Below are 27,781 nucleotides of genomic sequence, written 5' to 3'. Positions count from 1 at the left end.
CCGGCAAGAAGGCACGCGGGGCGGGCGGGGCGGGAGGTGGAGCAGCTCCGCTCGCGGGCCGCCCGGTCTCTTCTCCTCTGGGCGCTCCAAGGGAGGCGCTGGCAGCACGTGGGTCGGCTAGGGAGCGGCTGTCGCGCTCGCGTGGCGTCACTGGAGCGCGCCATGGAGGAGACGGCGGTGAGTGGGGTGGGCGGTGGGAGCCCAGCTGACCCCCAAACCGAATCGCTCATCCACCCCGCCCCTCTTATCTCCGCAGGTCCCGGAGCTCCGCCGGGAGGGCAACGAGCTCTTCCAGACAGGCCGCTATGAGGAGGCGCTGGCCGCCTACACCCGGGCCCTCAGCCTCTGCCCTGGGGATGGCGAGGAGCCCGACCCGCACCGCGCTGTCCTCCACCGCAACCGCGCCGCCTGCCACCTCAAGCTGGTGAGTGGGGAAGTGAGGAAAGCGGGAGGGTTGCCCGAGTTATGGGAGCCCCCCAAGGGGCATTGCCAGCCTGCCTACCTGCCGCTCACTTCTGCAGGAGGAGAAAAGCTGGACACTCTTGGGGAAAATTTAAGGGATTATTCCCACGTCTCTTTTCTTCTCAAAACACTCAAGTGAACGTAGCACGCATCAGAAGGTAGCAGGCATTGTGTGAGTTTTCCCCTAAATGGCCACAGAGCTTCCCTGTGCCCCCAGTGTCAGCATTTCTGTGTCTCTCTCATTTTAACTGTGCTGAGCCCCTTTAGGTGGACTTCTTCTCACCCTACTGCTCCTTAGAAGCTGAGGTGCCTTTATGCACAGTCAAGGGGAGCCCTCGGGCATGGCTGTCTGGCTGTGAGGTACTGTCTTCTACTGGCCATATAATGAGAGGCCAGCCTTGATGCCTTTTCTCCTCCTGTAACCTGCAGAGAATTTAGGATTTGACGGATGTCCCCCAGAAAGGTGGTTAGGGCTGTCATTTTCAGCCTTAGCTCCTCTTGAGTATTTTCTTCTCCCCTCACCCCCCCCTTACATCTTTCACCAATGCCTCTCTGGCATTCTTTTTTTGCAGGAGGACTATGTCCAGGCAGAACTGGACGCTTCTAAAGGTGAGCTGCAAGGGGTGGGGTGGGGGACTATTCTCCTTCCAAAAGTCTCTTTCTCTGCAGAAGTCTCTTTGCTACATCTTAATACTTCCTTGCCTGTTCACAGCCATAGAAGCTGATGGACATGACGTGAAGAGCCTCTTCCGGCGCAGCCAAGCCCGGCAGAAACTGGGCCGCTTCGACCAGGCCCTCCTGGATCTGCAGAGGTGTGTGAGCCTGGAGCCCAAGAACAAGGCCTTCCAGGAGGCTCTGCGCAACCTTGGCAGCAGCATGCATGAGAAGGTAGGAGAAGCATCGGGGCAGTAGGGACATTGCCAGGGTAGGTGCCTCCCTTGTGGGGCAGCCTAGCTCTCCACCCAGGAAGGATTCTGGGCTTCAGGTGTGTACTGGGCTTCTGAAGTATGACTGTGGGGTTTCTCACCAACTGCCTGTTTGCCTCAGATGACAGCCATGTCCCGCACAGACTCCAAAGTGGAGCAGATGTTTAAGTTGCTGCTGGACCCTGAAGAAAAAGATCTGGACAAGAAACAAAAGGTACCCCTCTAACCAGCAAGCAAGTGGGAGGTGTGATGTGCCTTGATGAAGACCAACTTTGGGTGTGCTGCAACTGTACATATATGGGATGCAGTTGTAGAATTAGGCAGTCTCCAATTCTGTTTTCTGTTTCAAAATGCAAGTTTTGCATTTCCCAAGTTGCCTGTAGGCAAAAGCCAGAGGGAGGGTTTCTGATGCCTGGACCAGGATACCTGAGGGAGGAAGGGAGGAGGACTTTGAGTCATTGTACCGTAACTTCCTTTTCCGTGACTGACAAAACCAGAATATATTAGGGTGGTGCTTATTTTAATACGATCAGTGTCAGTCTAGAGTGATTCATTCTGTCTCATGGGATTTGTATACCGCCCTTCATCTAACAATCACAGGGCGGTTCATAACATCAAGTCATCCTAATGTTGATGGGCGTTACAATGCAGCAGCACCCGGAGGGACTCTGCAGGCTTCCCAGCTCTGCCCAATGAGGAGATCCCCACCCCCGTTGCTCTTAGAGAAGCAAGGACAATGGAGTTATTATGGGCCAGAATCTCCATACCTCTCCAGCTCTATGTTCTGGCTGTGCCCCTCCAACAGCTGTGTGGCCTGATGGGGAGCGGTTAAAGCAAGCCCAGCTAACTGGCTCTTCTCCTGTCCAGGCAGCTCAGAATTTGATTGTTTTGGCTCGCGAGGAGCCTGGTGCTGAGAAGATTTTCCAGAACGACGGGGTGCGCCTCCTGCTACAGTTGCTGGATACAGGTCGGGCGGACACGGTGCTAGCAGCTGTGCGAACCCTCACTGGCCTTTGCAGTGGGCATCGTTCTCGGGTATGTCCACTTTTTAAGATGAAAGCTGCTTCACTCTTTTTTTGGGGTGGTGGTGGTAACAGGTTCAGTCCGTTTGCTGACAGGTTATGCATAAAACGCTCTCCAGAACCTGTTGCTTCAAGGCCATGCCACTTCTCTGAGGGTGCGTGTGCCTGGAACTTGTCCCTGACCTTGTACTGCATCTTTGAAATGCCTCAGGAGGTCAGAGGCAAACCAAGTGGTCTCTTCTGTCCCCCTCCAGCACAGAGCCAGGGAGGGGCTGCAGAGGCACCCGGGCTTTCTCTGCCTCTGCACCTGCTTATAGGTTGCCACCCCATCCTCCTGGCAGGCACAGAGTTGAGTTTTCGCCCATGTTTCAGGCTGGGGAAGGGGATGGAATCACCCCTCTCTCTCTGCTCCTCCAGTGTTGAGAGGAAACCTTGGGCTTCCTATTTGCTGGAGTCTGGCTAACCACCAGTGATTCACAAAGAGTGCTCTCCAACAGTTCCTTGTCCAGTGACAAGTGGGGTACTACAGGGCCTGGTGTTCAACCTTCGTATTTGCTGGAGTCTGGCTAACCACCAGTGATTCACAAAGAGTGCTCCCCAACAGTTCCTTGTCCAGTGACAAGTGGGGTACTACAGGGCCTGGTGTTGTTCAACCTCTTGGAATGGACACCCTCCAAGTGGTGGGCTCTCCTTCATTGGAGGTTTTAAAGCAGAGTTTGGATGGCCACCTGTCAGGAATACTTTAGCTGTGACTCCTGCATTTCACAGGGTTGAACTGGAAGACCCATTGGGTGCCTTCCAACCCTACAATTCTATGATCACTTACCGTGGCGGACAGAGGGCTAGCAAGACTGTTGAATCCTCAAGTAATACATGCTGCAAGATAACCTAGATATTCCTCTAGTATAAAAAAAGCCCCTGAACTCTGTCTCCTTGGGTAAGTTTATGGGTCCTCAGAGTTCCTGCTGACAAACCGCAGTTGCACTTGTGGAGTTGCCTACTAGGCAGGTATCCAGCTCTGCTCTGAGCTATGTGGGGGAGGTAACTGGTTCTTGAGAGACAGGCCTGGATTCCTCCCCAAGTCTCAGTGGATGCTGCCCTTCTTTCAGACTGCAGTGATCCTGGCTGAGCTGGGGCCCCAGCGCCTCTTTGCTATCCTAGAGATGGAGGACGAGCAAGTCTCGCTGGCAACCTACAGCCTGCTGCAGGTTATGTTTGATGCCCTCAAGGAGGGGCTGCAGAGGGATGTGCGTGGCAAGGAGGAAGCTGTGGTCTTGGGTGAGTCTCTTGGGTGCCTCCCTGCTGGGCTCAGCATCCACTTTGCGTCGTGCCAAGCTCATCTTCGTGCTGATGCCTTGGGTGGAGCTGGGCTGTGAATGCTGGCCTGGAGAGAGGAGGCTCAGACCTCCTCAACTCTGATTCTGCTCCTGTAGATACATCCAAAGAGCTGAAATTGCTCCTCAAGCAGCTGCTGGAAGCCCTGACCCGGGAGAGCATTTCCTCCTATGGCCGGGACAGCATCCTCAACCTGCTGATCAGTGTGGTGCCCCGGAAGTCGCTGAAGGACCCCAACAACTGCCTGACCCTCTGGGTCATTGACCAGGGTACGTCTGGCCCATTCCTGAGCCCCTCCTCTTCCTGGCCTGGGTCCCTCGCCAGCACCAGTGAGCATGTCTGTCCTCGCTAGGTCTCAAGCAGATCCTGGAGGTGGGGGGCACAGTGAGCCACAGTCCTGGGGGCCTGCGGGTGACGGAGAACACCCTCATGAGCGCAGCCGTCCTCCTCAGCAAGCTCTATGGGGACCTGAAGTGCGATGGGGAGCGGGAGAATTTCCACCGGCTCTGCGAGGACTATGTCAGGTAGGCCTGTGACTGACTCGGGGGCCGCCCCCTGCTGCTTCTGGTAGGGGGTGCTGGGAAGGCAAATGAAGTGGTGGGGAGTGATGCTCAGCACTTAGTTGCTGACTAGCTTCACAACAGCCCACCAGCTTGGCCAGAGAGACCCAGTTACTGTAGTTCATGTACTGATTGCTTCAAGACTGGATTATTGCAGTGTGCTCTATATGGGGCTTCCCTTGCACCTGATCTGGAAGCTGAAGCTAGCGCAGGATGCTGCAGCTTGATTGCTGAAAGGAGCAAAACCTTGTCAGCATATAACACCCGTGCTCAGAGATCTGTACTGGTTGCTGATTTGCTACCGAGACAGGTTCAAAAGGTTACTATTAGTATGCAAAGCCCTTAATTATTTACCTGTGAGATTGCCTTAACCCAGATATGCTCACTCAACCACTTCCATCTGCAGAATTGGCACTGTTCCAAGTGCCATATAATACCCGTTCTGCATTTATAAGAAATGGATCTTCTAGTGTGGTGATATCAGGCAGGCGCCTTCATTCTACTCTTTTTGGCGTCTACTGAAAACACTTTTGTGTAGGCAAGCCTACCCATATATTTAAAATGCTGGTGTATTTTTAGTTTATTGCTGGTTTTAATTTTTAGAATGTGTTGTTTGTACTAATAATCTTACTGTTTTATTCTTTTTATAAACCACTTTGAAGTTTTCTACAGTCACATGATATATAGATGTTATGAAAAAAATACATAATAGGGGGTGGGAGGAGGACTTTTGCTGCCAGGAAATGCCATTGGTTGATCTTGGATTTGCGACTCCAGCCTTCTTTCTGGTGCAGAGCTTGGGGTTTCAGCTTTGGAATGTCTGTGGCAGCTTCCTGGCTTCTCCTGATGAGCCGCCTTTCTTTTACCTCCCAGGGGCTGGTTCCAGGACCACGGCGTCCCTGGGAAATTGCGGGCCATCCAGACGGCCTCCTGTCTCCTGCAAGGCCCCTCCGAGGCTGGGAACAGGGTGCTGGAGCTGAGTGGCATCATGGAGAGCATTCTGGCCTTGTGCGCCTCGTCGCAGGAGGCTGACCAGCTTGTGGCCGTGGAGGCCCTGATCCATGCTGCCGACAAGGCCAAGCGGGCCACCTTCATCACTGCCAATGGGGTGACACTACTGAAGGAGATCTACAAGCACAGCGAGCGCGACAGCATTCGCATCCGGGCCCTGGTGGTGAGCAAGAGGCAGCAGATCTTGGAGAAGGAGGGAGCCATTTTCTGGCTGCAGTGGGACCCCACACTGTTCCTCTTCCATCTTCCCAGACTGAAGGAAGTTCTGGGGTCAGGTGGCAACTACGGCACATCACGGTTTCTCTTTCCAGGGCCTCTGCAAATTGGGCTCGGCGGGGGGCACAGATTTCAGCATGAAGCAGTTTGCGGAAGGCTCTACCCTGAAGCTGGCCAAGCAGTGCCGGAAGTGAGTGAGCGCTGCTTTCTTCCCCCATGTCCCAGGCGCTTTAGCCTCTTCTGTGCCACGTGACTGCCTTCCCCTTTAGAAGGTCAGGCTGCCTGTCCCTTTCTCAAAATCTTGGGTGCTGGTGGGAGCTGACGGATGACAAGAATGAGTCCTTCTGGCAGCTGCGCAACAGACCATTCCCCACTGAAGCCTGGGGTGGTGGGCATGCTCCTTGCCCACTAGGGTCTCAGCTGGTAGAGGCACTAGGGAGGGATCCTGATTCTCCTCCTGCTTCCAGGTGGCTGTGCAATGAGGCCATCGATGCCGGCACCCGCTACTGGGCAGCTGAGGGACTGGCCTTCCTCTCCTTGGATGCGGACGTTAAGGAGGAGCTCCTGGAGGACAAGGCTGCCCTGCAGGCTCTCTTCTGGCTGGCCAGGGTGAGGTCCTCTTCCAAGAGGGAGGGCAAAGTGGGTGGGTGGGGTACCTGTGGGAGGAATGGGCACCTGGGCATGTCCAGAGGCTCTTTTTGCCTCTGCCTTGTTTATGTTGAATTTCCCTTGCTTAGGAATAGCAACCCAGCTGTAGTATATGGTACCCAGTAATTTTTAGAATTGTAGAGTTGGAAGAGGTCCCAAGGGTCATCTAGTCCAACCCCTCAATGCAGGAATTACAGCTAAAAATCCCTGACAGATGACCATGCAGCCTCTGCTAAAAAAACTTTCAGTAAAGCGAGAGTCCACCACCTTCTGAGAGAGTCTATTCCATTGTCAAACAACTCTTACCATCAGAAGGTTTTTCCTAATGTTTAATGGGAATCTTCTTTCTTGTCATTTGAATCCATTGGTTTGGGTTCCTACCACTGGAGCAGCAGAAATCCACCTTGCTTTGTCTTCTATGTGATAGCCCTTCAAATATTTGAAGATGTAATATGTAAAATGTTGTTCTGTAGCAAAATTTCCCAAGTCTCAGTGAAGTGTCCCCACTGTACCACTTCAGATCCATAACTGCAGCTTCACTGCTCCTCCCAGCACTGCTCTTTCAGCCTCCAGTTTCCAGAGGTTTCAAGAGCAGGGCAGGGCAGGGCAGCTCCAGTGGCGTAGCGTGGGTTGTCAGCACCCGGGGCAAGGCAAGTAATTTGCGCCCCCTAACCCGTGGATTTGCGCCCCCTAACCCTAACCCCCAGATGTTGCGCCCGGTGCGCCCGGCCCCCCCTGCACCCCCCACGCTACGCCACTGGGCAGCTCCCAAAAAGCCTTTCACACAGCACCATGCTGAGCTTTGAAGTCTGGGCAACTGAGGCTTTAAAGTGCAGCATCACCATTACGTCTGGTGATTGACAGGTGGGTGGCCCCACCTACCTGCCCAACTCAGTCCGTCAGGGGTGCAGAGATGTTAAGAGATCACTTCTGATCAGCTTCTGGTGTTCTATGGCAGGGCTGTCTTGTTCTGCATCAGCTGACGCTTCTGAATAATACTTAAGGGTGGGCACACTTTACTTTGCTTGGTAGTAGCCTAGTCTTGAGGTAACAAATGCCCAAGTGGTGGCCCCTGGTCCCAAAGAATCATGAAGATCCCGACTGACCACCTTCTTCTGCTTCTTTGTTCCTGCCACCCATCTGCTCCCCTCAGTCAGAGAACCGGAGCGTCCTCTTTGCGGTGGCGTCCACACTGGTGAATTGCACCAGCAGCTACGACCAAGAGGAGCCTGACCCCCAGATGGTGGAGCTGGCAAAGTACGCCAAGCAACACATCCCTGAGAAGCACCCAAAGGTGAGAGTGGAGAGAGGAGTGCCCTGAGGGTGTCATTGGAAGTCTTCTAGCAGGCTGGGGGGGGGTGTGGCCGGGCCGGGCTCCCCTGCCCTCTGCAGGAATGGTTTTTTAGGTAATGGGGAGTTGAGGTTGGAGTGGGAAGCTTTTAGAAGTTTGTGATGCAAAGACCACAATTATTGTGTCAGATGCTGGTGGATGGAGCAAGGAGGGCGAGAGGAGTAGGAGGAGGTGGATAATAGGCATCCCATGACCTGTTCTCATCCTCTCTCTCCATCTCTTCCTGCCCAGGACAAGCCAGAGTTCGTGCGCCAACGTGTGAGGAAGCTGCTGGCCGCTGGTGTGGTGTCAGCGCTCACCTGCATGGTGAAGAGTGAAAGCCCCTCCCTGAGCCCCGCCTGCCGGGAGCTGATCTCCAGGTGAGGCCAGCAGGCCACAGGCCTTGACCCCTGCAGAGGTTTCATAGAAGGGAAGGGACCCAAAGGGTCATCACGTCCAACCCCATGCAATGCAGGTATCACTGTTAAAAAATCCCTGACGGATGGCCATGCAATCCCTGCTTAGAAACCTCCAATAAAGGAGCATCTGCTACCTTCTAAGGGAGTCCGTTCTGCTGTGAAAGAAGTCTTTAACGTTCCAAAGCTCTTAGTAATGTGTAGTCGGAATCTCCTTTGTCATTTGAATCTGCTGTGGGGTGAGCTGGTTCTGGACCTTCCAACCCTTCCCAGGTTGTGGGGTGGGGGGGGGAAGGTGACTTCATACCTCTGGCTGTCTTGCCCCAAACATCATTGATCAAGCAGAAGCCAACCAGGCTGCTGCGAGCTGGTCCTGTCACATACCTACTGGTGACATTGCAGGGCAACTTCTCTGCTTCTAAGAGCTGCCCTTGGACCATACACCCCTGAGAGGAGAGGGTATCCCCAGAGGGCTCTTTGAGAGAACAGTAAGATAGAAGTGTAAGAATATGAATAGATGCTAGGAGAGGATATATTTATTAGACATTATCCTTCCTTGCTCACGTTTGTGAGTTCAGCAGAGTGCCATCCCTTTGCAGCTTGAAAGGGAAGCTTAGATAGGCTAGTTTTAACCTTTTAGTTTAAATAATCCAGGATGCTTTAAGGCAGACTGGATTCTCCTGGTCTTTCTCCATTTTCTCCCCCTTAAAATAACAATCACACAAAAAGTCTTGTAAAAGGTCAAAATAACATTTACTCACTCAGAATATTTGTTGAAGAGTAGCAACCTTGTTCAGGCAGGCTTAAAATGGTAATTCAGTTACAAAGACATATTTTGGTCTAGTTTAAAATGGTGTCTGAGCATTGGAGCTCAGACACAACAGATGTTCTTCACATTTCTGGCTTGATGGAAAGTGACGAAAAAAAGAGGATTTGCCCAAACAGGTAAGAGAATATATATAGCTATGCCCTTCCCCTGTCATGGCACAGTGGGAGTGTCTCTCACAGAGTTCTCTCTAACAAACTTACAGGAAAACTCTTGTGAGTTTTAGCTCTTAACCAAGTGCCTACCTAGCAATAATGAACTGTTGGTTTTGACTGCATTGTACATATCCCACATGAAGCAGTAGAATAGAAGAGTCTGGCCTGAGCCTGCCCTTCTCCCTTGGTGCCTTTTCACTCCTCGCTGCCCTACTGGCCCCTCTGAAGTTGCTGTTCACAGGCAAGTCCTCCAGACCTGCTACACAGAGGAGACATGCTGGCCTTCTTACCTGTGGGTTTCTGCTTGGCCAAAGAGCTCAGAAAATTCAGTCAAGCCAAGATGACGCCTTCCTGTAATCTCAAGTTGCTGTGGAGTGTGTGTGTGTGTGTGTGTGTAGAGTTCTGGGTCCCACATTCAGTGCCTGCTATTGTGTGCTTCAGGGTGTTCCTGGCTGTTGTGGAAGACCCTGAGGACCGAGGGGCTGTGGTGGCTGCTGGAGGCGGGAAGGTGAGCCTCACACATGCATACACACCCTCTCCTGTTTGGCTTTGCCCTGCAGCAGCACTGGGGCATCAAGGCTTTTTCACAGTCAAGCAGAATATGGATTTTATTCCACCACTAGGCACTCATCCCTCTGGCCCTGGAAGGCACTGAAATAGGGCAGACGAAGGCTGCGCAGGCCCTGGCTAAGATCACCATCACCACCGCCCCCGAGATGGCTTTTCCGGGCGAACGGGTCAGTGTGGAGTGAGGGCAGCATCACAGCAACGCAGTGGATGGGGTCGGGTTCCCCTTTCCTCTCCCCACCACCCTGAGCCTTTTCTCTCTCCTCCTGCAGATCTACGAGGTGGTCCGGCCCCTGGTGGGCCTCCTGCACTTGAACCGCAGTGCCCTGCAGAATTTCGAAGGGCTGATGGCTCTCACCAACCTGGCGGGGACCAGTGAGCGGCTCCGGTAAGGCTGGAGAGGCAGGCAGGCAGGCAGGCAGGCTGGCCATCTCCCTGGGTCCCAGCCCTGTCCTCTGGGAGGGTTACGTTCCTTGGAAGCAAGGGCCATTACCTTCTCCTGCTGGCTCTTCCTCCTGCAGGCAGAAGATTGTGAAGGAGAAGGCCGTGCCCATGATCGAGGGCTACATGTTTGAGGAGCACGAAATGATCCGCTTGGCAGCCACTGAGTGTATGTGCAACATGGCGCTGAGCCCAGAGGTGAGCAGGGATACTGGGCCACCTGGCTGTGCTGGGGCCCCGGGAGGTTTATCTCCACTCACATCTCTCTTTTGGGCAGGTCGGGGAGCTGTTCCTGGTGGAGGGCAGTGACCGGCTCAAGCTGCTGGTCCTGTACAGCGGGGAGGACGATGAGAGGCTCCAGCGGGCAGCTTCAGGGACGCTGGCTGTCTTGACCTCATTGCTGCCCCAGATCTGCTCCCGCATCCCTCAAGTGGTGAGTACTGCCTGGAGGGTGGGCTGAGCCCAGCAGCTGCCCACTGGGCATGGCATGCCTTTGGAGGGTCTCCAGGAACTGGGTGGATGCCGGGTTTCCTTCCTGCTTGCTAACTGACCTCTCACTCTCTTTCCCCAGACAACTCACTGGCTGGAGATCCTGCAGGCCCTTCTCCTCAGCCCTGGCACCGAGCTCCAGCACCGCGGGGTGGTGGTAGTGAGGAACATGGTGGCTGCTGACAAGGAGGTGGCCGAGAAGCTGATGGAGAGCGAGACCATGGAGATCCTGTCTGTTATGGCCAAGGCCAAGGACAAGCCCCAGATTGCCCAAGTGGCCCAGGAGTGCCTGGCGCAGGCTGTGGCTTATGGCTTGATCAAGCCCAACCCTCCCGCAGCTGCCGAGAAGGAGGAGGACTGAGAGCTGCCCCCTCCCAACCTGCTTGGGCACACTGCGCCATCGCTGCTGCTGGGCACAGGCACCAGGGCACAGGAGGGAGGGGGCTTGGGGCTGCTGGGACCAGGGGAGTGAGCCACAGCGATTGCCGCTGGCACCCTTCAGAGCCGCAGGGGCTGGTGCCACCATTTTGTGGCACAGAAGGCAGCTCCAGGGGCTGTTTTGCAGCCTCTTGGTGCTCTTGGCTGTCTCTCACCTGGAGGAGGGTGTCGCTGGGCTGCTGCTGCCACACACCTTGGCAGCGCTGGTGGTGACGGGTGGTGGGCTCCCCAACTACCCCTAGGCTTGGGGTCACGGAGCTGCTTGTGCTGCATGGCTGCCTTTTTTTAATTTTCTGCTGCTGGAAATCACAGCCTTCCTGTCCCTCTGGAGCTGCTGCTTCATGGTCTGAGGCTGCAGCTCCCGAGGCCTCCTCCCCTCCCTTGGGGTAGGAAGAAACTGCCTTACTGACAATCCATTCCTCTTGCCCTCTGTGGCAAACAGGACCACCGTTTATTGTAAGCAAATATGATGTGGGAAAGAATGTAAACTGTATGAAAAGATTATGGAAAACTATACAGATGACTTTTTCGATAAATCTGATTTCGTGTGTTTCTCAATATTGCATTGATCGAATGGGGAGGGAACTGAACTAGGCTGTATGTAAATTGAGGGGACGGGACCCATCACCATTTCGGGATATGTCTGACCTCCAGAGTGACTCAGGCAGAGGGAGATGATGATCAGACCCCTTCCCACTTGGACCAACCTCCCTCCCACAAGGAAGAACAACCAAGCCTGTGTCCTATGGTGTTGCTAGGCCCAGGAGCGAAGGCTGAAGCCCCCTCCCTCCTCTTTTACATTAAACTCTTGAAAGCAACCACTCACTTGCCGTGTACTAATAGATGGCATACTTTTGAGGGTTTTAAACTCACCCTCCCCGTTTTACTTTTAAAAACCAAGCGGGGGCAGGATGGGGGCTTTGCAGCACATTCATAATTCAGGCCAGCTGCCTTTGCACTTTAAAATGGGCCTGGAGCTGGTTCTAGGTGTCATGGCATGAACTGTCATTTGCAGGAAAGAGTAAGATACAGAGGAACCGCAGGTTGCAGACATAATCCATGATGGAGGCACGTCCGCACCCTGCAGCATTTGCATCCTGAAGCGCCGCGTCTGCACAGGCGCTGGCACGATTTGGCACTTCTGCGCATGCGCAAAGCATGATTTAGCGGCAAAACCCGGAAGTAACCCGTTCCGGTACTTCCAGGTTTCCTGCGGTCCACAACCCGAAAACACGTAACCTAAAGCGTCCGTAACATGAGGTATGACTGTAAAGGCCTCATATCACCTCATGCGTTGGGGAAAGAAAAATTGAGATTTTAGTTTTCAACCCTTGAGAGAGCCATGGACGATTTGATGTGGGTGCAACAGGGGTTGCTGTCAGGTTAAGTTTCTCAGGTGATCTGGAGGGTCTGCCATCCCGCAGAGGTTTTTGAAACTGCAAAAGAATGAAGAATCCTTCAAACTCCTTTGCGAAGAAAGCCACAGACATGCTCCTGGTTCTCTCCACTGGCTGTTTTCTTCACTAGCAATGCCATCAGCAGTAGCTGGGCAGAGGTACTTCAGCCCCCGCCCCCTCTCCTGCCAAAGCAGCGCCTTTTGCCAACCAGGGAAAGGGGACCTGGTTTCAGGCTTGCCCTGGTTTTCTGTGGTCCAGCTTCACCAGCTGCTTGGCAGTAGTAGGAGCAGCATCATAATAGTTCCTCTCTGCTCCTGGTTTGAATTATTTAGGATATTCTCTCCACAGCTTCATTCAAGGTAACACATGTAACACAAGCATCGAGCTGTTTCTCTGGTAAGGGGCAGGGAAGAAAAGCCTTGAGTGATTTTAAAAGCAGAGTTAATGATCTTAGGCTTGCCTACTGAGCAGGAAGCCCAAGGGGACATAACCCAGGTAGTTATCGCAAGGACTGTAGCCTTATGTTGAGGAGTTCCTTCTACCACTCTCTCAGCTTCATTGTACTGGGGGGGGCAGTTACTGTGCTCCTGTGTGCCTGCCCTTGGGGCAACCTGGATTGCTTGTAGCTTATGACAGATGTGAAGGAACAACCATTACCTTCTAAGAAGCACTATAAGTCCAGTACTGCCCCAGTTCACTGCCTCAGGCACCTACGAGGCTAAGCTGTTCCTTGTTCCAGGTCAGATTTTGTGAATCTTTGGCAGAAGTAAGGTTCCTTCAGTTTAATTCTATTAAAAGTTGTCATCATGGTATCTTGTGCTCAGGGCGTTCCACAAGTTAGCTGGAAGACAAATCCCAAAAGCTCATTTTCTGATTTGTCCTGCATTCTGAATATTGGAGGAGAAACAACTATACTTTGCAGGATGATGTTAAAACCTATGCTTGCCTGCCTATTTCTGAGGCCTCAGCCTACATCAAATGCTGCAAATGAGGAACTTCCCTCAGCACTCTTGCCACAACTTCTTCTGTTTTCGGGGGTGGGAAGCAAGGGGGATTCTTCCAGTTGATTCCTCAGAGCAGGGGTGCCAACTTGAATAAAAGATTGGGCGGGCCAGGCAAGCCTCGCCACACAATCGATCACATGATGCAGTGCATGCACACCATTTGAATGGCAGTAGTGGGACTGGGTTAAAGGTGGATCTACACGGATCCTCCACTTTAAAAAAAAAACTCCAACAAATGCAGTGTCAAAGCACATCTGGAAGGCACGCATACAGACTGGACTATAACAAAGGTGGATCCAACACTTTGCCACACTGCAGCACCACAAAAACATGGATCCGAGGCATGGATCCTCATGAATTCTTATGATTTTTATATTGAAACAAAATAAAACTACCATGATACTCTAAACCACATCTTAGTCTGTAGGCAGAACTAAAAAAATCACGCATACACTGTTTCGTGGTGCCGCAATGGCGCAAAAACATGGTTAAAAACCACAGATCCTCAAGGATCCTTATGCTTTTTGCACTAGATCAGCCTGAAGTCACCATCAGATAAAATATCATGGCCATGGGCACAGCATGCACCCTAAAAATCATGGATTCACGGCTTCCTGGTGACACAGGCCCAAAAACGTTTTGAAGCACGGATCTTCATGCTTTTTGTATTGGCCACCCCTAACTCACCGTCAAATCACACATCATAGCCAGGGGCACAGCCTGCACCACAAAAAACTCGGATCCACGGCTTCCTGGCCATACCATGGCCCAAAAATGTGGTTTCGAAGCACGGATCCTCATGGATCCTCACGCTTTTTGCATTGGGTCACCCCAAACACATCGTCAAATTACACATCATGCCCATGGAAGCCGTGGATCCGAGTTTTTTGTGGTGCAGGCTGTGCCCCTGGCTATGTGATTTGATGGTGAGTTTGGGGTGTCCGAATGCAAAAAGCATGACTCTGCATGAGGACCCGTGCTTCAGAACCACGTTTTTGGGCCATGGAGTTGCCAGGAAGCTGTGGATCCAAGTTTTTTGTGCTGCAGGCTGTGCCCCTGGCTATGGTATGAGATTTGAAGATGAGTTTGAGGTGGCCCAATGCAAAAAGCGTGAGTATCTATGAGGATCCGTGCTTCGAAACCACGTTTTTGGGCCATATTATGGCCAGGAAGCTGTAGATCCGAGTTTTTTATGGTGCATGCTGTGCCCATGGCCATGATGTTTGATCTGATGGTGGCTTCGGGCTGATCTAGTGCAAAAATCATGAGGATCCGTATTTTTAACCATGTTTTTGCACCATAGTGGCCCCACGAAACAGTGGATGCGTGATTTTTTTTTGGTTCTGCCTAAAGACATGGTCTACAGTATCATGGTGGTTTTATTTAATTTGAATGAAAAAATCATATGAATTCTGGATCCGCCTTTTATCCAGTCCCGGCACTAGCCATCAACTTTGAGCGGAAAGAGCAAGTTGTTTTCGGGTGGGGGGGGGAGGGTAGCGGGACACCGGAGCGGCCCAAGGCAGCCTCCGCCAGAGCCAGGGAAAGGGTGGAAACTGCCGACTGAGGCGCCTCTTGTCCCCGACCCGCCGCAAGAGGCGCTCGCCTTCCGGGCGGCGGAGATGGCGGAGGGAGCTCGGGGAGGCGGCGGCGATGGCTGGTTCCAGTTCGGCTTCTGCTTCGGGAAGGCGACGGAGGCCGGGCTGGAAGTGGCGCCGCTGCTGGTCGGGGGCGAGGCCGGGCCAGTGCGCTGCGTGAGGCCGAGCTGGAGCTTCTCCGGGATCGTCCGCGCCGGCGGTGAGAGGCAGCCACCAGAGTCCCGGGGCCATGCGGGGTTCATGCTCCCCCACCCCTTTTTCTTAGGCTGAGCAGGCGCGGGGAACCGCGCACTCCAAGGCATATAGAAGGGACAGTCTAAGGGGTCCCGGCCGTGGGGGAGATGCTGCTCTGCATCCCCCATCAGCACCCCCAAACTCCTCCTCTGCTTGCTGGGGGCGGGCTGCGGGAGATGCAACCCCACGACTCCAGGCAGGTGACAGGAGCCCCATCCCGTCGATAGAGGAGAGCGGGAAGTTTCTCCAGGAGCCTTGATGGTGGCCCCAAGCCGCCTTCCTAGGTTGCTGCCTGATCGTCCCTGGCGGGGTGGTGGTGGTGTGGTTTCCTCCTTTTCTGTGGCCCCGATATTCTTTCTTTGCCTCCTGCTCCGCTTGGACTGAGAGCTCCAATCCGCCCCCCTCGCCCGTCTTGCCTTCTGCCTCCCGCAGGGTCCCCCCCGGTGCTGTTGCAAGGCGCGGTATGCGCGGCGCTGCCCGAGGACTGCCGGGACGTGCTGCCGTCGGAGACGCACGTGCTGGTGCTGCGGGAGGCGGCGGTGGAGAGCTGGCCGGTGGAGGGTTCGGCCCTGGTCCTGGAAGGAGAGCCGGCGTGGAGGTGCGAGATCCTCCCTGAGGAAGCAGCGACCGTAGGTAGGTGGGTGTGCGGGCAGAAGCGCCGCCCTGAAAGAAGAGGAAGCTGTTGCTGCACCCCAGGATGAGCCATCCCTTCTGCCCTTAACCCTCTTTCTCTTCTGCCCCAGAGCTGCCCCTGGTGCCTGGCGGGTACGTGGCCCCTCGGCCCCCTTTCTTCAGCCCTCTGCCCTCCACCTTGCAGGCTCGCAAGCTGGCCCTGGGCTACGAGCATGCGGTGCTGCTCAACACAGAGGGGGCCCTCTTCTCCTGGGGAGGCGGCAGGTGAGTCTGGCGTAGGTGAGGACTAGCGTTGCCTGCAGGGCTATGGTTAAAACTAGCAACCAACTTCCCGCAGGAGGCAGTGATGGCTGGCAGCTTTAAAGGAGGGTTGGGCAACTTCATGGAGGAGAAGACTCACAATGATTACTAGCCATGATGGCTAAGCTCTGCCTCCATAGTTACTGGAAGCCAGTAGAGGAAGGGGAGAGGTGCTCTTAGGCTCAGATCCTGCTTGTGGGTTTCCACAGGCATCTGGTTGGCCAATATGAGAACAGGATGTTGGACTAGAATGGTCATTGGCCAGATCCAGCAGGTCTCTTCTTAGGTTATTACCTGGTGCCAGGTGGGCTTCTGCATTGGGGGGCGGGGAGCATGGTGGCTCCTCCTCCTCCTCCTGTCTTTTCTTCCCAGGCACGGGCAGTTGGGCCATGGGGAGCTGGAGAGCAGGACAGAGCCCCAGCTGGTGGAAGCCTTGTACGGGGTGCCCCTGGTGGATGTGGCGGCTGGAGGATGGCATTCAGCTGGCATTAGTGGTAAGGGAGCAGGAGGGCATGGTCTGTAGTGGCCCATCTTAAGCAATGACTAGCTAGGGATTCCAGCACCCCAAAATAGACTTGCTGTTGCTTTTTTACGTTGGTAATAACAATAGCAACAAAAATATAAACAGAATTGTTGTTGCCAACCTTTTGAGGCTTGTTGATGTGGTGTCGGGTTAACTGGGCTCCTGCTCCTTGAACAGAGGCAGGGACCCTGTGGCTGTCCCAATATTTTTGTTGGGCCGCCTCCCTCAATGGCCAAGGCTGACTTAAGGCCACCAATCAGCCACTGCCACTGCTTAAAAAGTTAATGGGGGTTTGAGAGATGCATCTCCTACAGAAGTGAGGCTCCCTTTTCTTCACAGCTGTTAAAGATACTGCTAACAGTTACCTCCTTTGCCCTTATTTACTTTTTCTGTCTTAATCTTTCTTAAAGTTATAAACCCAAAAATATAAAGATGGGGGTGAGGCTTCTGCTACAACCCTTCCCATTCCCATTGCTTTCAAATAATAAACTCCCCTCTGCATGGGAAGCCAAATCCCTCATAAGGCCAGAATCAGCTTTCGCTGGAGAATACATTTTGCCAGCCCTATGAGGCCTCTTCCTTGGGGAAAAGGCCACGTTGGTCCTGGATTGAGCTCCTAGCTGCTCTCTTTCTCGCTCTCTGCCAGAAACAGGTGATTTGTATGTCTGGGGCTGGAACGAGACGGGACAACTTGCCCTACCTTCCAAATCTGTGGCTGAGAGTAGAGCCACCACGGCAGAGGTGAAGAGAGGTGAGGCCACTTCTGGGACAGAGCTAGATGCTATTTTGGCAAACTTTGCCCAGGGCAAACATACACTATACCCCGTGGCTGTTGCTGCGGTATGAGTTGACTTTGACAGTTTTATTTATACTGGGTTGTTTCTAGGGGACACCGAGTTGAGCTTGGCAGAGCAGGAAGCAGCACAAGGACCCTGCAAGGCTGCATTCATTTCGATCCAAGCCTTCCCTGCTTTGCTGGATATGCCAGATGGGGCAGATGTCTGTAAGATCAGCTGTGGTTCACGACACACCGCTGCTGTGACATGTAAGAGGACACTGAATTTGTCTTTCAGTGAGGGGAGCACAGGGACAGCAGGATGAAGGCTTCACTGCCCAGTACCTGAAAAATATCCTGGGGCTGTTGCTGTCCGCCTGAGCCTCATTTGTGGAAGGGGAAACATCCAAGAGTGAAGGACAAACAAGCGTAAAATGTGTGTGACGTCTAACACAGTTTATGTGTAAGGATGTCCAGCAGCCCTCCCAAAACTGCTTACTGTCAAAATTGCTGCACATGGAGTTCCTAAACAGCGCAAGCTCTTTGGTTTTTGCATGGTTGGGAAATCACAACATAGTGTAAAAGGGTCCTGAAGGTTTTTCCTTTTCCATTGTTTCTTGGATCTGCCCCATTCCCCCAAAGAGGTGCTCAACTGTTATCCTTCAACAACCTCAGTTAAACACAGGTCATCCTTGTATTTCAGGTACAGGAGAGCTCTACACCTGGGGCTGGGGTAAGTAAGCTGGGGGGTGGATTATAGCTGCCCTTAGGGTTAGTACTCCATCTTCTCTTCCTGCTCCAAGGGCAAACTGGTGCCAATAGCTCTTCTTGGTTGCAGGTAAATATGGCCAACTGGGGCATGGGCAGACAGACAGCTCTGATGAGGCAAAGAGGGTGTCCTGCTTTGTGGACTGGGGTCTACGTGTAGTAGACGTGGTATGTGGACCATGGACTACCTATGTACATGCTGTGACCCGATAACAGCTGAGATGGAGGGCAAGAATCCAGAAACCTTTGGGAAGACAGCATGAACAGGACCTACTCCTACTGCCATTCCAGTCCAACACTCTACTGTCTGAGTTGAGGCTCAATCTGACTTTATCCAAGTCTCAGATCAGGGGTAGTGGCTTCTTCTAATCCTCCTTCCATCTGCCTTCCAGTAACAGCTACTTCAATGGACAACACAAGGGCAACTTTAGATAAAAGAGGGAGCTGTTTTTGCACCTCCAAGAACACCACAGAGACAGAGTTATACAGAGCATATTTTATGTAGCGCTAAATTGCCATGATGGACAAAACAGATGTTGGAACAGTCATTTTGTGAATAAAGCTGTTGCTGCCACTGTCATCCTTATTAGCCTGCAACACAGTCATGGTTCTTCGGGCAAGAAGCCAGATGCCAGGTAGCAGGACATTGCGGTAGAAGTGGAGTAGAGTTAGACTGCTCTCCTCAGCTAAGAGCCCTCATCAGAACAATACAATTGATTAGTCATTATACAGAACAGCAGATAAACAAGATGTGAACATACTGCCATACAAATAAATAATAAAAGGACACTGTAGTGAAAACAAGGTGCAAATCTAGCCACGATGATGGGGAGGGTGAGGGTGGTTGGCAGAAGCCTCTCCTCCTCCTTCCCCATCCCCATGAGGAAGCCAGGACTAGCCCAGCTCAAAGGCAGCAGCAAGAAGTCAGCCCCGTCCCATTTGTCATAACTAAAGGTGAGCTGTGCTTCTCTCCAGTGGAACAAGACCTCTGGAGCAAGCATGGGGACACGTCCTAAAAAGCCCCAGGACCTGATCACTTTTTCCTACTGCAAGCAAGTTTAGGGGCTGCCTGCTTTCCCTCCCCACTTCTGTTGCAACTACTCCCTCTCCCAAAAGCAACCGCATAAGCACCAAGAAGGGCAGTAAAGATTCTGTCCGCATTAACAGGATGGACGGAGTGCTGCCACTGTGGACTCTCTTGCACCCTTTGCCTAGCAGAGGGCAGGAGCGAACGTTCCAGAGGCTTGCAAGAGGATAGGTTGGGGTGGGCCAGGATCCCTCTTCCCTTGCTGCTGAAACCCTAGACTAGACAGCAAGTTGTGCACTAGAGTAGGCTTACTTATAAGAAACCCTTTGCAACATTTACATTTTATTCTTTTTAATATACAAAAAAAATTGTTTAAAAAAATCAGTGTGGTAAAAACAAGGAACAAATAGTTAAAAGTGGCCCTGCCTCCATTGCCACAGGCAACAGGGCCAAGCAGGGAGGCACACGGCTTTGCCTAACCCCAGGAGGGAAGTCCAGTGGTGCCAGCTCCTTTGGCTACCTTCCTTTGCCGCTGTGTACAAGCTCCCCGTCAGCTCTCAGCATTGGAAACCGTGGAGTTAAGGATGCGGGATTTGAAGTCAGATCTGGAAGCCTTTGAAAGTTCTTGCTGTGAAAAGATAAATTCTGTGTGATATAACTGAGCAAGCTGGATCAAAGAGCAGTGGAGACCCTCTTGTGAGTATGGAAGTCCCAGCCCAGGGCAGAAGGGAAGGTGTACCAGCACCACAGTGTCCCACTGACACCAAGCTCCGTGCAGGTATATTGCAGGCAAACACATGCAAGGGGAATTAAGAGGCGCTTAACCCCTTTCCAGATGTCCCCCTCCCAGTGTCCAGGTACACTCTTTCCCTCCCCACTGCTCTATGCTTGTTCACACCCCTCCCCGAAGCTGCTTTCCATTCCATAAAACACATACATGGGGCTAGGGCTTTATTACATAGGCTCACATGCAACCTGAGTTTATCCATAAAGTGCCACCGCAAGCCAGGTGTGGGGCCAGGTGCTGTCCAAGAGACCAAACAAGCAGAGGAGAGTGGACAGCTGGCTCGTTTCATTAAGAGGTTGGGCTCAGCTAGGGAGGGGGTGCTCTTGGGAAGGAAAATGTGAAATGATTACCGTTGTACTGCATGCTTCATTACAGTTCAAGGGTGGCTCACAGCATCCTGGGTGGCCTGTGGCTCCCCAAGGGAATGAGTGGGGCAGGCAAGGCCAGTTGCTGAGAGTGGTGGCTGTCAGATTAGAGGCGTTGAGAGAAGAGGGAAATTACCGCAAACTCTGAATAGGTGCTGGCAACAGAGTTAATGCTGCAGGTGCTCTGGGCAAGGGCTGCAGGGGTGCACCCACCGCTCAGAACTGTTCTGTTGAGCTGAGCGACGTTCTCCTTGTTGTGTTCCATGGGTCCTGGGCGAGGGGACTTGGGGGCCATGCGGCTGGGAGTCCGGACAGGCTGCGGAGGCAGAGGGGAGCAGCACTGGAGGTTAGAGCTTTTGACAACAAGCTTCCGGGAGCCCTGCAGAGAAGCAACACAGAAAAGGTTACTGAGCAACCAGGAACCAGTAAGCCACAGGGGTGGGTGGGGGACAACACAGAACAACATTCTACGAGGGCACTGCATTCTTCTGACTGGGCATAAAAGTGGCAACAGAACTTTTGCTGAAGTGTTAGGAAGATGGCCTCTTTTCTGCTTGCAGTACCCGCTGCTTAAGAGGATGGTTGGGAGGAATAAATGTATGTTGCCTAAATAATGTTTTACAAAGCAAGTAATAAACATTAACACTTTTAAAAAAATAAAGTTTTCTTGCACTTCAGTAAACCATGAGGTTGCCCCCAGCCCTTGCTGATAATTTCCCTGTTGGGTCCATGCGTAGCTATTAAAAAGATTTGCACCCAGGACTGAATGTTGGAAACAGGAAGAATTTAGATACCAGCAGCTGCTGCTTACTTTTCCTCCAGAGAGTGCTGGGTGGGGTGTTGGGGAGTGGAACAGAGATCCCCCAAATGCTGAGCGGATGGTGCTGTTTGGGGTAGCTGTGGTGTTAAGCTGCAAGAAAAAGCCATGAGTTAACATACGTGCGTTCTCCCTAACTCCAGGTGGCAAAAGCACTCTTTTTCTACCCCAAGCACCTAGCAATAAAACATCTCTTCACAGTGGAGGTGCAGCTCTCTCTTTTTTTTACACCATCTCCAACCCTATCAAATATTGGAAGGGTGTGTGGATGCATATTAAGAGCAAGCAGAACTGTGCATAATGCTCTGGATGTGGCTGTACCATAGAATTTGTGTTTTTTTTAATAAAAGAAAATATTGTGCAAAAGGTCAGGTTATAGCTATGCTATTTATTATTACATCATCTCCTGAGGAGTATACCTTGCTAGACTATCAATCAGTAAACATACTATAGTTCTGCAGAAATTTATTAGGTTTGCCTCCTTTCCTCTTGTGTGAGCTTTGTGATTCACACATCTTTGCTTTTTATCTCAGCTATTCCTGGAATTTGCGTTTCCACCCAGTATTTTGCAAAAACGGGTTCTTGCAAGCCACTGTGAGGGATTCTCAATTCCCTTTGGCGCCTTAGGCATTTTTTCCTTGGTCAATGAAAATCATTTGGTTTTATTGCACTAATGCTTACATTTCCAGCATTTATATTTCATTGCTAATTTGTACACCTCTTTTCTACATTACTGTACAATTGAAATGCTCAACAAAAGCCACACTGCCATCCCATTACTATTTCAAGAATAACTAAAAAAACCCACCAAAATTCATAATTCATTGCACATGTCGTACTAGGGAACAAACAAACAAACAAACAAAGTGCCCCTTCTGCATGAAGCATCACATGGCAACACGGACCTTCCGCACTTTGCTGGGTGTGATGAAGCCCAAGCCCCGTCTCTTGTTGGGGGTCCGTGGGGTGCTGCCATACATCATCTCCTCCTCAATCTGGCGGGACTTCTTGAGTTGCTGAAAGAAAAAGGAATTGGGTGATTGGTATCCACAGAAGCCCCAGAAGGGGATGGCAAGCGAGTTAGATTAGCCACAAAAAGGGAAGGCAGCAAGAAGTCCTTCATGTCTGGCTACAAGACTGGTGGGACTGAAGTCCTCTGCAGGCATCTTCTCTTCAGCCTACCTACCCACTGCCAGAGGGGTACTGATGACTCCTGCTCAGGTTGCCCAAGATAGCTCAGCAGCTAATTTTAAGCTTCAAATTACTGGGTGGTTTTCACAGCAGCATGTGTCGGCTTTGGGACCATTGCTCCAAAGTATATCCCCCACTCCCCTGTACTTCAGACACACAAAGCAAGGCCTCAAACACCCAGTGCGGATGGTTCAGCTCATTCCCATCCTTTGGAGACCTTGGCCAAGCCGCCTGTGATCTCAGTCACCAGCCAGAGAAGAGAAAAAGGAGTCCATTTTTCAGACTAAAGCAAGGAGGACAAATGGGTCCTTGTTAAGTGATGCGGAGATGGAAGCTGCTTGAGGGCTCTCAGCTTGTTCACTCACTCGCTCCTGCTTTTCCTTCTCCTTCTCCATGTGGTGGAGCTGCCATTGCTCTGCCACATACTCCATGAAGCGCTGCCCATTCACCAGGAAGGCCTGCTCCTGCTCCTGCTCCCAGAGCTCCACACGCTCCTTCAGCTCCTCCTCCAGCTGCAACGAGACACAACTGGCTTCAGCTAAGCTACACAACCAGGGTGAAAAGCAAACAGCAGGCTGGTTGGCCTTCTGCCTGAGTCCCTCCCAAGGGCAGAAAGGGCCACATGCCTTTGGAAGAGTCTTCTGAAGTTTCGCTCGCAGCTTCTCCTCTTTCAGAAGGTTACCCCCTCGGTTGGTGAAGCGGCTGGGGTCCGTCGCCTTCCTCTGAAAAGGGAGAAGTTGGGAATTGGGTCAGCCTCTTGTGCTTGGGAAGCCACCCTAGGCTGGCCCTCAGTGGCTTCCCACCTGACCCAGCACCAGACATCTGGCCACCTGTGTGGCTTCTGGCTGTACCTCAAGCTCCTGGAAGAGGCGCCAGTTCTTCTCCCACTTGTGGATGGATTCAAACAGTTCTTGATGCCTTTCATAGCACTGCTTTAACCGGGAAACTTCCTCTTCATGCTGCTGCAGCAGCTCTTCAGTGAAGTCATCTGGGAAGGAGGGGGGAAAAACAGGATACCCAGTAGGAAGAGGCCACAGCCAATCAATCTATTCCCAGCAGCAACAGCTGGGGAGGGGTCTACTTGCTCACCTTCATAGTAGGGGTAGAAGGCTCGCCTCTGCTCCTCCCCATAAAAACACTTGTCCCAGTAGTCTGCCAGCTCAGCCCGGGTGGCCTCCACCACATTTCTGATGTTCTGAAACTTCAGCTCTTGCAAGCGATCCACTTCCAGTTTCAGCTAGACGGGGAAGAGCAAAGGGTCAACACACACCTTGATGGCACTGACCCCCTCTCCCCTCCTGTGTGCACCACAGAACATGAGGGGGGCTCTCTCATGGTGCAATGGGATTCGGAGCAGGCAGAGGAAGGTTTGAAACAGCTCCCCTTTGATCCTGAGCCCAACAGCCCAGCATAAAGCACCCCTTCTCCCTGTTGGCTTGGCACAGGAACCACTGCTGCTGGTCCGAGGCCTCAGGCCTTTAGTATTCCTTACAGCATCCATGATGGCGGCTTTGGCTCCCACCATGTAGGGGGCAAAGGCTTCCCTTTCCTCCGCAGGCACCTGCAGCCGCTCCCACAGCACCCGAATCCTGGAACGCAGCTCTTGGCACAAGGCTTCCTTCTGAGCTCTCCTGCTCTCGAGCTAGGGACAGAAAGACCAGCCTGAGCCAAACTAAAGGCAGCAGAAGAGATGGGATGTCACAGGCAAGGCCCCCCAGATCCTTCTCCCAGACCCCACCCTCTGACCTGCTGCAAGAGATCCTTCAGGGCGGCAATGTTGTCCTCCGAGAGACAGAAGGCATCCTCCTCCTCACACACGACATCTCGTTCAAAGCTGGTGTCTGGGGTGTGCTCCAGCTCCTCCATGCACAGGATAATCTGCCTCTTGGTGTCGAGGAACTCCTTCTGCCGGCGCTCCTGGAGGAGCAGGACAAAGCAGGACATTACCCATCAAGCCCCAACCTCAGCCTCTCCCCCTTTGCTCATGCACACACAAAGTGTACCCACCTTTTCAGTTACTAGTCCTGCCAAGTGGCGCCGAAAGTGGTCCAGCTCCGCCAGGCTGGGCACAGCCTCACTGTCAATGTCATAGGGAGCTGTGCAAAGCAGGTCGCACATCTCCCGGTCTCGCTCCTGCAGCACCTTCAGCTCCTGCTTTCTCTCCCGCTTTTGCTTCAGCATTACTTCCACACGGGTGCGCAGGTCCTTCTCTAGCTGCAGGATGGTGGTCTCCTCGTCCTCCTGTGAGAAAAACAGTCCTCCGGAGCTCAGCAGGACCACCCTCTAAGAGACGGCGTCTGAGCCACATTCGCCAGCCCACAGCCTCACCTCAAAAGGAGCCAGTTGTAGCTCCTTGCAGAGGATCACCAGTTCTTTGCGGCACACTGCAATGCTCTTCAGGAGACGCTCTTTGAGGTTTTCCTCCTCCGCAATCATCATGTCAAGCAAGCCCTGATGGCACAAGAGCAAGCAGCATTGAACCCAGAGCAAGCAAGGACACTACAGCAGCTGCAGAGCCCAGTCAGTTTAATCTAGGAAACCCCCTCCCCTGGTGCTTGCAGCTCCATATCAGTAGAGCATGTCAGAGGCCCCCGCTGATCATTCCCAAGAAAGCCCTGCACATGTGGGCTTGTTTTTCGTGATGATCATGCACAAGTCCTTCACCAAAAAGAAACTGTTAGGACAGGGGCCAAAAATAAAATTGCCTATATTGTAACATCTTCATACAAATGTGGTACAGCTGAACTTGGACTGTGAGGTTGTTTTGGTTCCTGCATCTTAGAAAAACTGTAGAGAAAAGGGCAACCAAAATGATCAAGATGCTGAAGCAACTCCCTTGTGAGGAAAGGTTACAGCATTTTGAAAAAGGTGATAATGGGAGGCATGATACTGTTATAAGAATTTTAAGATTTTAAGGTCTTAGAGATATAGCCTCCTCTATTCTCTGTTCCCCTCACTCAGACTGCTTAATGATTTTTCCACCTTCTGTAGCAATTGTAATGCTCTATTGTCAGATGCTGTATGATTTTATTCCACAGTTTATTCTGCTCTGAGATGAAGGGTGGTATGTAAATCAAACAACAAACAAACAGACAGATAGCAATACAGCAAAATACGAAAAACACAAACAAATGAAACAAGCAATTAATTTATGGTTAAAAATCAATATGAACAGTTAAAGTAGACATGCCACAGTGACCTGAATGAAGAGCCTCAGACCAGTTTGGGAGCCCCTGCTCCAAAACAGCATTTTTCAATTTTCAGTCTCCAGATATTTTTGGAGCTACAGCTGCCATCAGCCTCTCTGACCACTAGCTAAGATAACTGGGGAGGGTAGAAGTTGTAGCCCAGCAGTACCTGGTTGAGCAGTGCAATGGGGAACAGGGATGGCGTGTCTCATTGAGTCACTTGAGGCAAAATGGAAAATGCCACCCTGCCCTGCCACTCTGAGGGCTATGAGGCAGCCTCACCCTGCCTGATATCTATTCCAGCCCTGGTAGGAAAGGACCATGTCAGCTCAGTGACAGTGCACCTGCTTTTGTATGCAGAAAGTCCAACCCCCAGGTCAAGCTGCGAGAAGACCCTGTCTGAAACCCCGGACTGCCATTGCTGCCAGTCAGTGCAGCCAATGCTGGGGGAGATGGGCCACTGCTCTGAGTCAGCATAAGGCATCCCATGGCCTCGCCCTTGCTCAGCTGGCAGGATCTCTCGGCCCTGCTCACCTTGACGTGCTTCTTCACCACTTCGGTGCGCTGCAGGCGCTGGTCCTCGGGGATGCCGATTTCCTCCCAGATGTCGCGCAGCTGGAACAGCGCCTGGTTCAGGCAGGCCACCGACTCGCTGGCCAAAACCTCGCTGCGAGAGAGGGAAGGTAGTCCGTCAGGGGCGGAAAAGGAACCCTCCCCATGACCGACCAGCCACCTGAGAAGAGAGCGACGCTCCGGGGCAGAGGCCGCTCCTGGCCAGCCTGGCTCGCAGCGAGGCGACTGCGGAGTTACACCGGACGGGCAGCCGCCTGCGAACCAGAGAGCGCCCCCTACTTCGTCCTCCAAATGCCCACCTCTTCCTCATGGCCGCGGGTATCCGCTAAGGCCAGCCAGCCCACTTCTCTCCCTCTTGTTCTCTCCCTCGCTGCTGCTGCTGCCACAGCCGCTGCTTATTCGGCTCCGCGTCGCGCAACTCCGCTAGCCGTTGCGCCTCCGCCTAGAATTCAAACTCTACGCCGCCGCTCCCTGATTGGTTTCCGTATAAGGCGCCGCCACGCCCCCAACTGCCAGACGGACGACACCTCCCTGGCGTTTATTCCGTCCGAGCGTTCGTTCTGCCCAATGAGAGGGAAGCGCTGTTTTCACTGTAGCCTATCGGAGGGTAGCAACGTAGAAGGAAGGAACGTAACACTTGCCCAAGTACGGTGCTTGGCGCGAGGCGAATCTCAATGCGTCAAGCGTCTCCTCTGACATAGCGCTGCGGAGGAGGAGCCGGCCCTGTCCTGCGGAGCATGGATTGGAGTGGGGACCCGCCCACCGGCTTTTCCAGCCCCTGCTTTAAAAGTAGGGTGGGGGCCGGACGGAGCGCGTCCCCCCTCTGCAAAACTGGGCCGGGGATTCCCCGGAATGCGCACTGATTTTGCTGGAGGGGACGGGGTGCCACCCGCCCATCCCCTGGTCTCTGCCCAGGCCAGGGGGAGGGGAGGAAAACGGCAACGGCCAGGCGATTGCAGCCAGCACGGAGGGAGCAGTTGCCATAGCCCCGGGACCCCTTTCGTGACCATGGAGGCAAATGGGGCGCTGTCTCACACCCTCAGGCTACCCCCCACCTGCCTGCCTCCTTCCTGACGACCAGAGGGTGGTTCTAGCCCAGGCTTCCTCAACCTCGGCCCTCCAGATGTTTTGAGACTACAATTCCCATCATCCCTGACCACTGGTCCTGCTCGCTCGGGATCATGGGAGTTGTAGGCCAAAAACATCTGCAGGGTCGAGGTTAAGGAAGCCTGTTCTAGCCTGTCAGTCCTAGAGTGCCAGTGTGCTTTAGTGGTTGGAGGTTAAGTCTCCACTCAGCCATGGAGCTCACTGGGTGACCTTGGGCTGCTCCCCCCATTCTATGACTGCTCTCAATCTAACCTACCTCGCAGGGTTGTTCTGAAGGTAAAATGGAGAAGCGGGTAGAAGCACACGCACTGTCTTGATATCATTGGAGGAAGAAAGATGGGATAGAAATGTAATCAATAAAAGAAAAATTGGCTCTGGTGCTACCTACTTGGGTTTTCCTGCCAGTCCCAGTGGGCACCAACCACCAGTGTTTTGCATTGCCCAGCATTCTTGACAAAGGCACTCTTTCCCCTTCAGGGGGTCTTGAGTGCTTGTCCACAAGGCTGCACATCTCTTCTGCCAAAGGACCAAAGTCTATGCTGTGCTGTTCCTCCCAAAAATGGTGTGACTTGCACTCCTGTTTGCTTGCACAGCGGGTGGCAGGCACTACCACCATTGCCATAGGAAGGGGATGCTGGAGTGCCACTGCTGT

General features: G+C 52.8%; 3 protein-coding genes across 7 annotated transcripts; 2 read left to right on the top strand and 1 right to left on the bottom strand.

Annotated features, from left to right (window-relative positions):
• Window positions 1-11,378, top strand: UNC45A (unc-45 myosin chaperone A). The gene is made up of 20 exons (XM_083587150.1): window positions 1-177; window positions 257-424; window positions 1,035-1,071; window positions 1,175-1,350; window positions 1,510-1,602; window positions 2,256-2,423; window positions 3,520-3,688; window positions 3,844-4,014; window positions 4,098-4,269; window positions 5,179-5,479; window positions 5,628-5,722; window positions 6,000-6,141; window positions 7,334-7,474; window positions 7,763-7,890; window positions 9,349-9,415; window positions 9,531-9,644; window positions 9,747-9,862; window positions 9,996-10,113; window positions 10,193-10,348; window positions 10,487-11,378. Exons 1-20 carry the CDS (start codon window positions 163-165, stop codon window positions 10,763-10,765), a joined length of 2,826 nt encoding a protein of 941 aa, XP_083443276.1. The 5' UTR covers window positions 1-162; the 3' UTR covers window positions 10,766-11,378.
• RCCD1 (RCC1 domain containing 1) lies at window positions 11,051-18,654 on the top strand. 2 transcript variants are annotated; one of them, XM_083587155.1, is made up of 10 exons: window positions 11,051-13,666; window positions 14,413-14,717; window positions 14,780-15,040; window positions 15,508-15,708; window positions 15,819-15,972; window positions 16,381-16,502; window positions 17,178-17,282; window positions 17,418-17,576; window positions 18,010-18,039; window positions 18,145-18,654. In XM_083587155.1, exons 3-10 carry the CDS (start codon window positions 14,866-14,868, stop codon window positions 18,285-18,287), a joined length of 1,089 nt encoding a protein of 362 aa, XP_083443281.1. In that variant the 5' UTR covers window positions 11,051-13,666; window positions 14,413-14,717; window positions 14,780-14,865; the 3' UTR covers window positions 18,288-18,654. The 2 variants fall into 2 exon arrangements, with proteins under 2 accessions (XP_083443281.1, XP_083443282.1); XM_083587156.1 differs by lacking the exons at window positions 11,051-13,666; window positions 14,413-14,717; window positions 17,418-17,576 and having other exon boundaries at window positions 14,724-15,040.
• PRC1 (protein regulator of cytokinesis 1) lies at window positions 18,556-26,582 on the bottom strand. Of its 4 annotated transcripts, none has more exons than XM_083587153.1 (14): window positions 26,322-26,582; window positions 25,984-26,116; window positions 24,590-24,712; window positions 24,269-24,502; window positions 24,008-24,178; window positions 23,754-23,903; window positions 23,351-23,498; window positions 23,113-23,249; window positions 22,888-22,983; window positions 22,627-22,773; window positions 21,976-22,086; window positions 21,065-21,163; window positions 20,467-20,632; window positions 18,556-19,729 (listed from the first exon to the last, which is right to left on the bottom strand). In XM_083587153.1, the coding sequence occupies exons 1-14, from the start codon at window positions 26,330-26,332 to the stop codon at window positions 19,701-19,703; spliced, it is 1,755 nt and encodes a 584-aa protein (XP_083443279.1). In that variant the 5' UTR covers window positions 26,333-26,582; the 3' UTR covers window positions 18,556-19,700. The 4 variants fall into 4 exon arrangements, with proteins under 4 accessions (XP_083443279.1, XP_083443277.1, XP_083443278.1 ...); XM_083587151.1 differs by having other exon boundaries at window positions 20,390-20,632; window positions 26,322-26,562; XM_083587152.1 differs by having other exon boundaries at window positions 19,427-19,729; window positions 20,390-20,569; window positions 26,322-26,536.
• Window positions 26,583-27,781: the final 1,199 nt, after the last annotated feature.

Source organism: Podarcis filfolensis (assembly GCF_964270895.1).
Source record: "Podarcis filfolensis genome assembly, chromosome: 14".
Classification (NCBI taxonomy): Eukaryota; Metazoa; Chordata; class Lepidosauria; order Squamata; family Lacertidae; genus Podarcis; species Podarcis filfolensis.
The sequence above is the reverse complement of the archived record's forward strand: the minus strand, read 5'-3'. Positions and strand labels throughout refer to the sequence as shown.

What these genes read in the sequence shown, in the direction of transcription:
- UNC45A (XM_083587150.1), top strand. An exon ending in TGGCTGCTGGAGGCGGGAAG is followed by an intron (nt 9,416 to 9,530) that starts GTGAGCCTCACA and finishes TTCCACCACTAG; the next exon opens with GCACTCATCCCTCTGGCCCT. An exon ending in TGGCTTTTCCGGGCGAACGG is followed by an intron (nt 9,645 to 9,746) that starts GTCAGTGTGGAG and finishes CTCCTCCTGCAG; the next exon opens with ATCTACGAGGTGGTCCGGCC.
- RCCD1 (XM_083587155.1), top strand. Translation starts at nt 14,866, where the DNA reads ATGGCGGAGGGAGCTCGGGGAGGCGGCGGCGATGGCTGGTTCCAGTTC. An exon ending in CGGGATCGTCCGCGCCGGCG is followed by an intron (nt 15,041 to 15,507) that starts GTGAGAGGCAGC and finishes TGCCTCCCGCAG; the next exon opens with GGTCCCCCCCGGTGCTGTTG. An exon ending in ACACACCGCTGCTGTGACAT is followed by an intron (nt 17,577 to 18,009) that starts GTAAGAGGACAC and finishes CTTGTATTTCAG; the next exon opens with GTACAGGAGAGCTCTACACC.
- PRC1 (XM_083587151.1), bottom strand. An exon ending in AAGCCGCCATCATGGATGCT is followed by an intron (nt 23,499 to 23,753) that starts GTAAGGAATACT and finishes TTCCCCGTCTAG; the next exon opens with CTGAAACTGGAAGTGGATCG. An exon ending in GCACCTATTCAGAGTTTGCG is followed by an intron (nt 19,730 to 20,389) that starts GTAATTTCCCTC and finishes ATCTTTTCACAG; the next exon opens with CAAGAACTTTCAAAGGCTTC.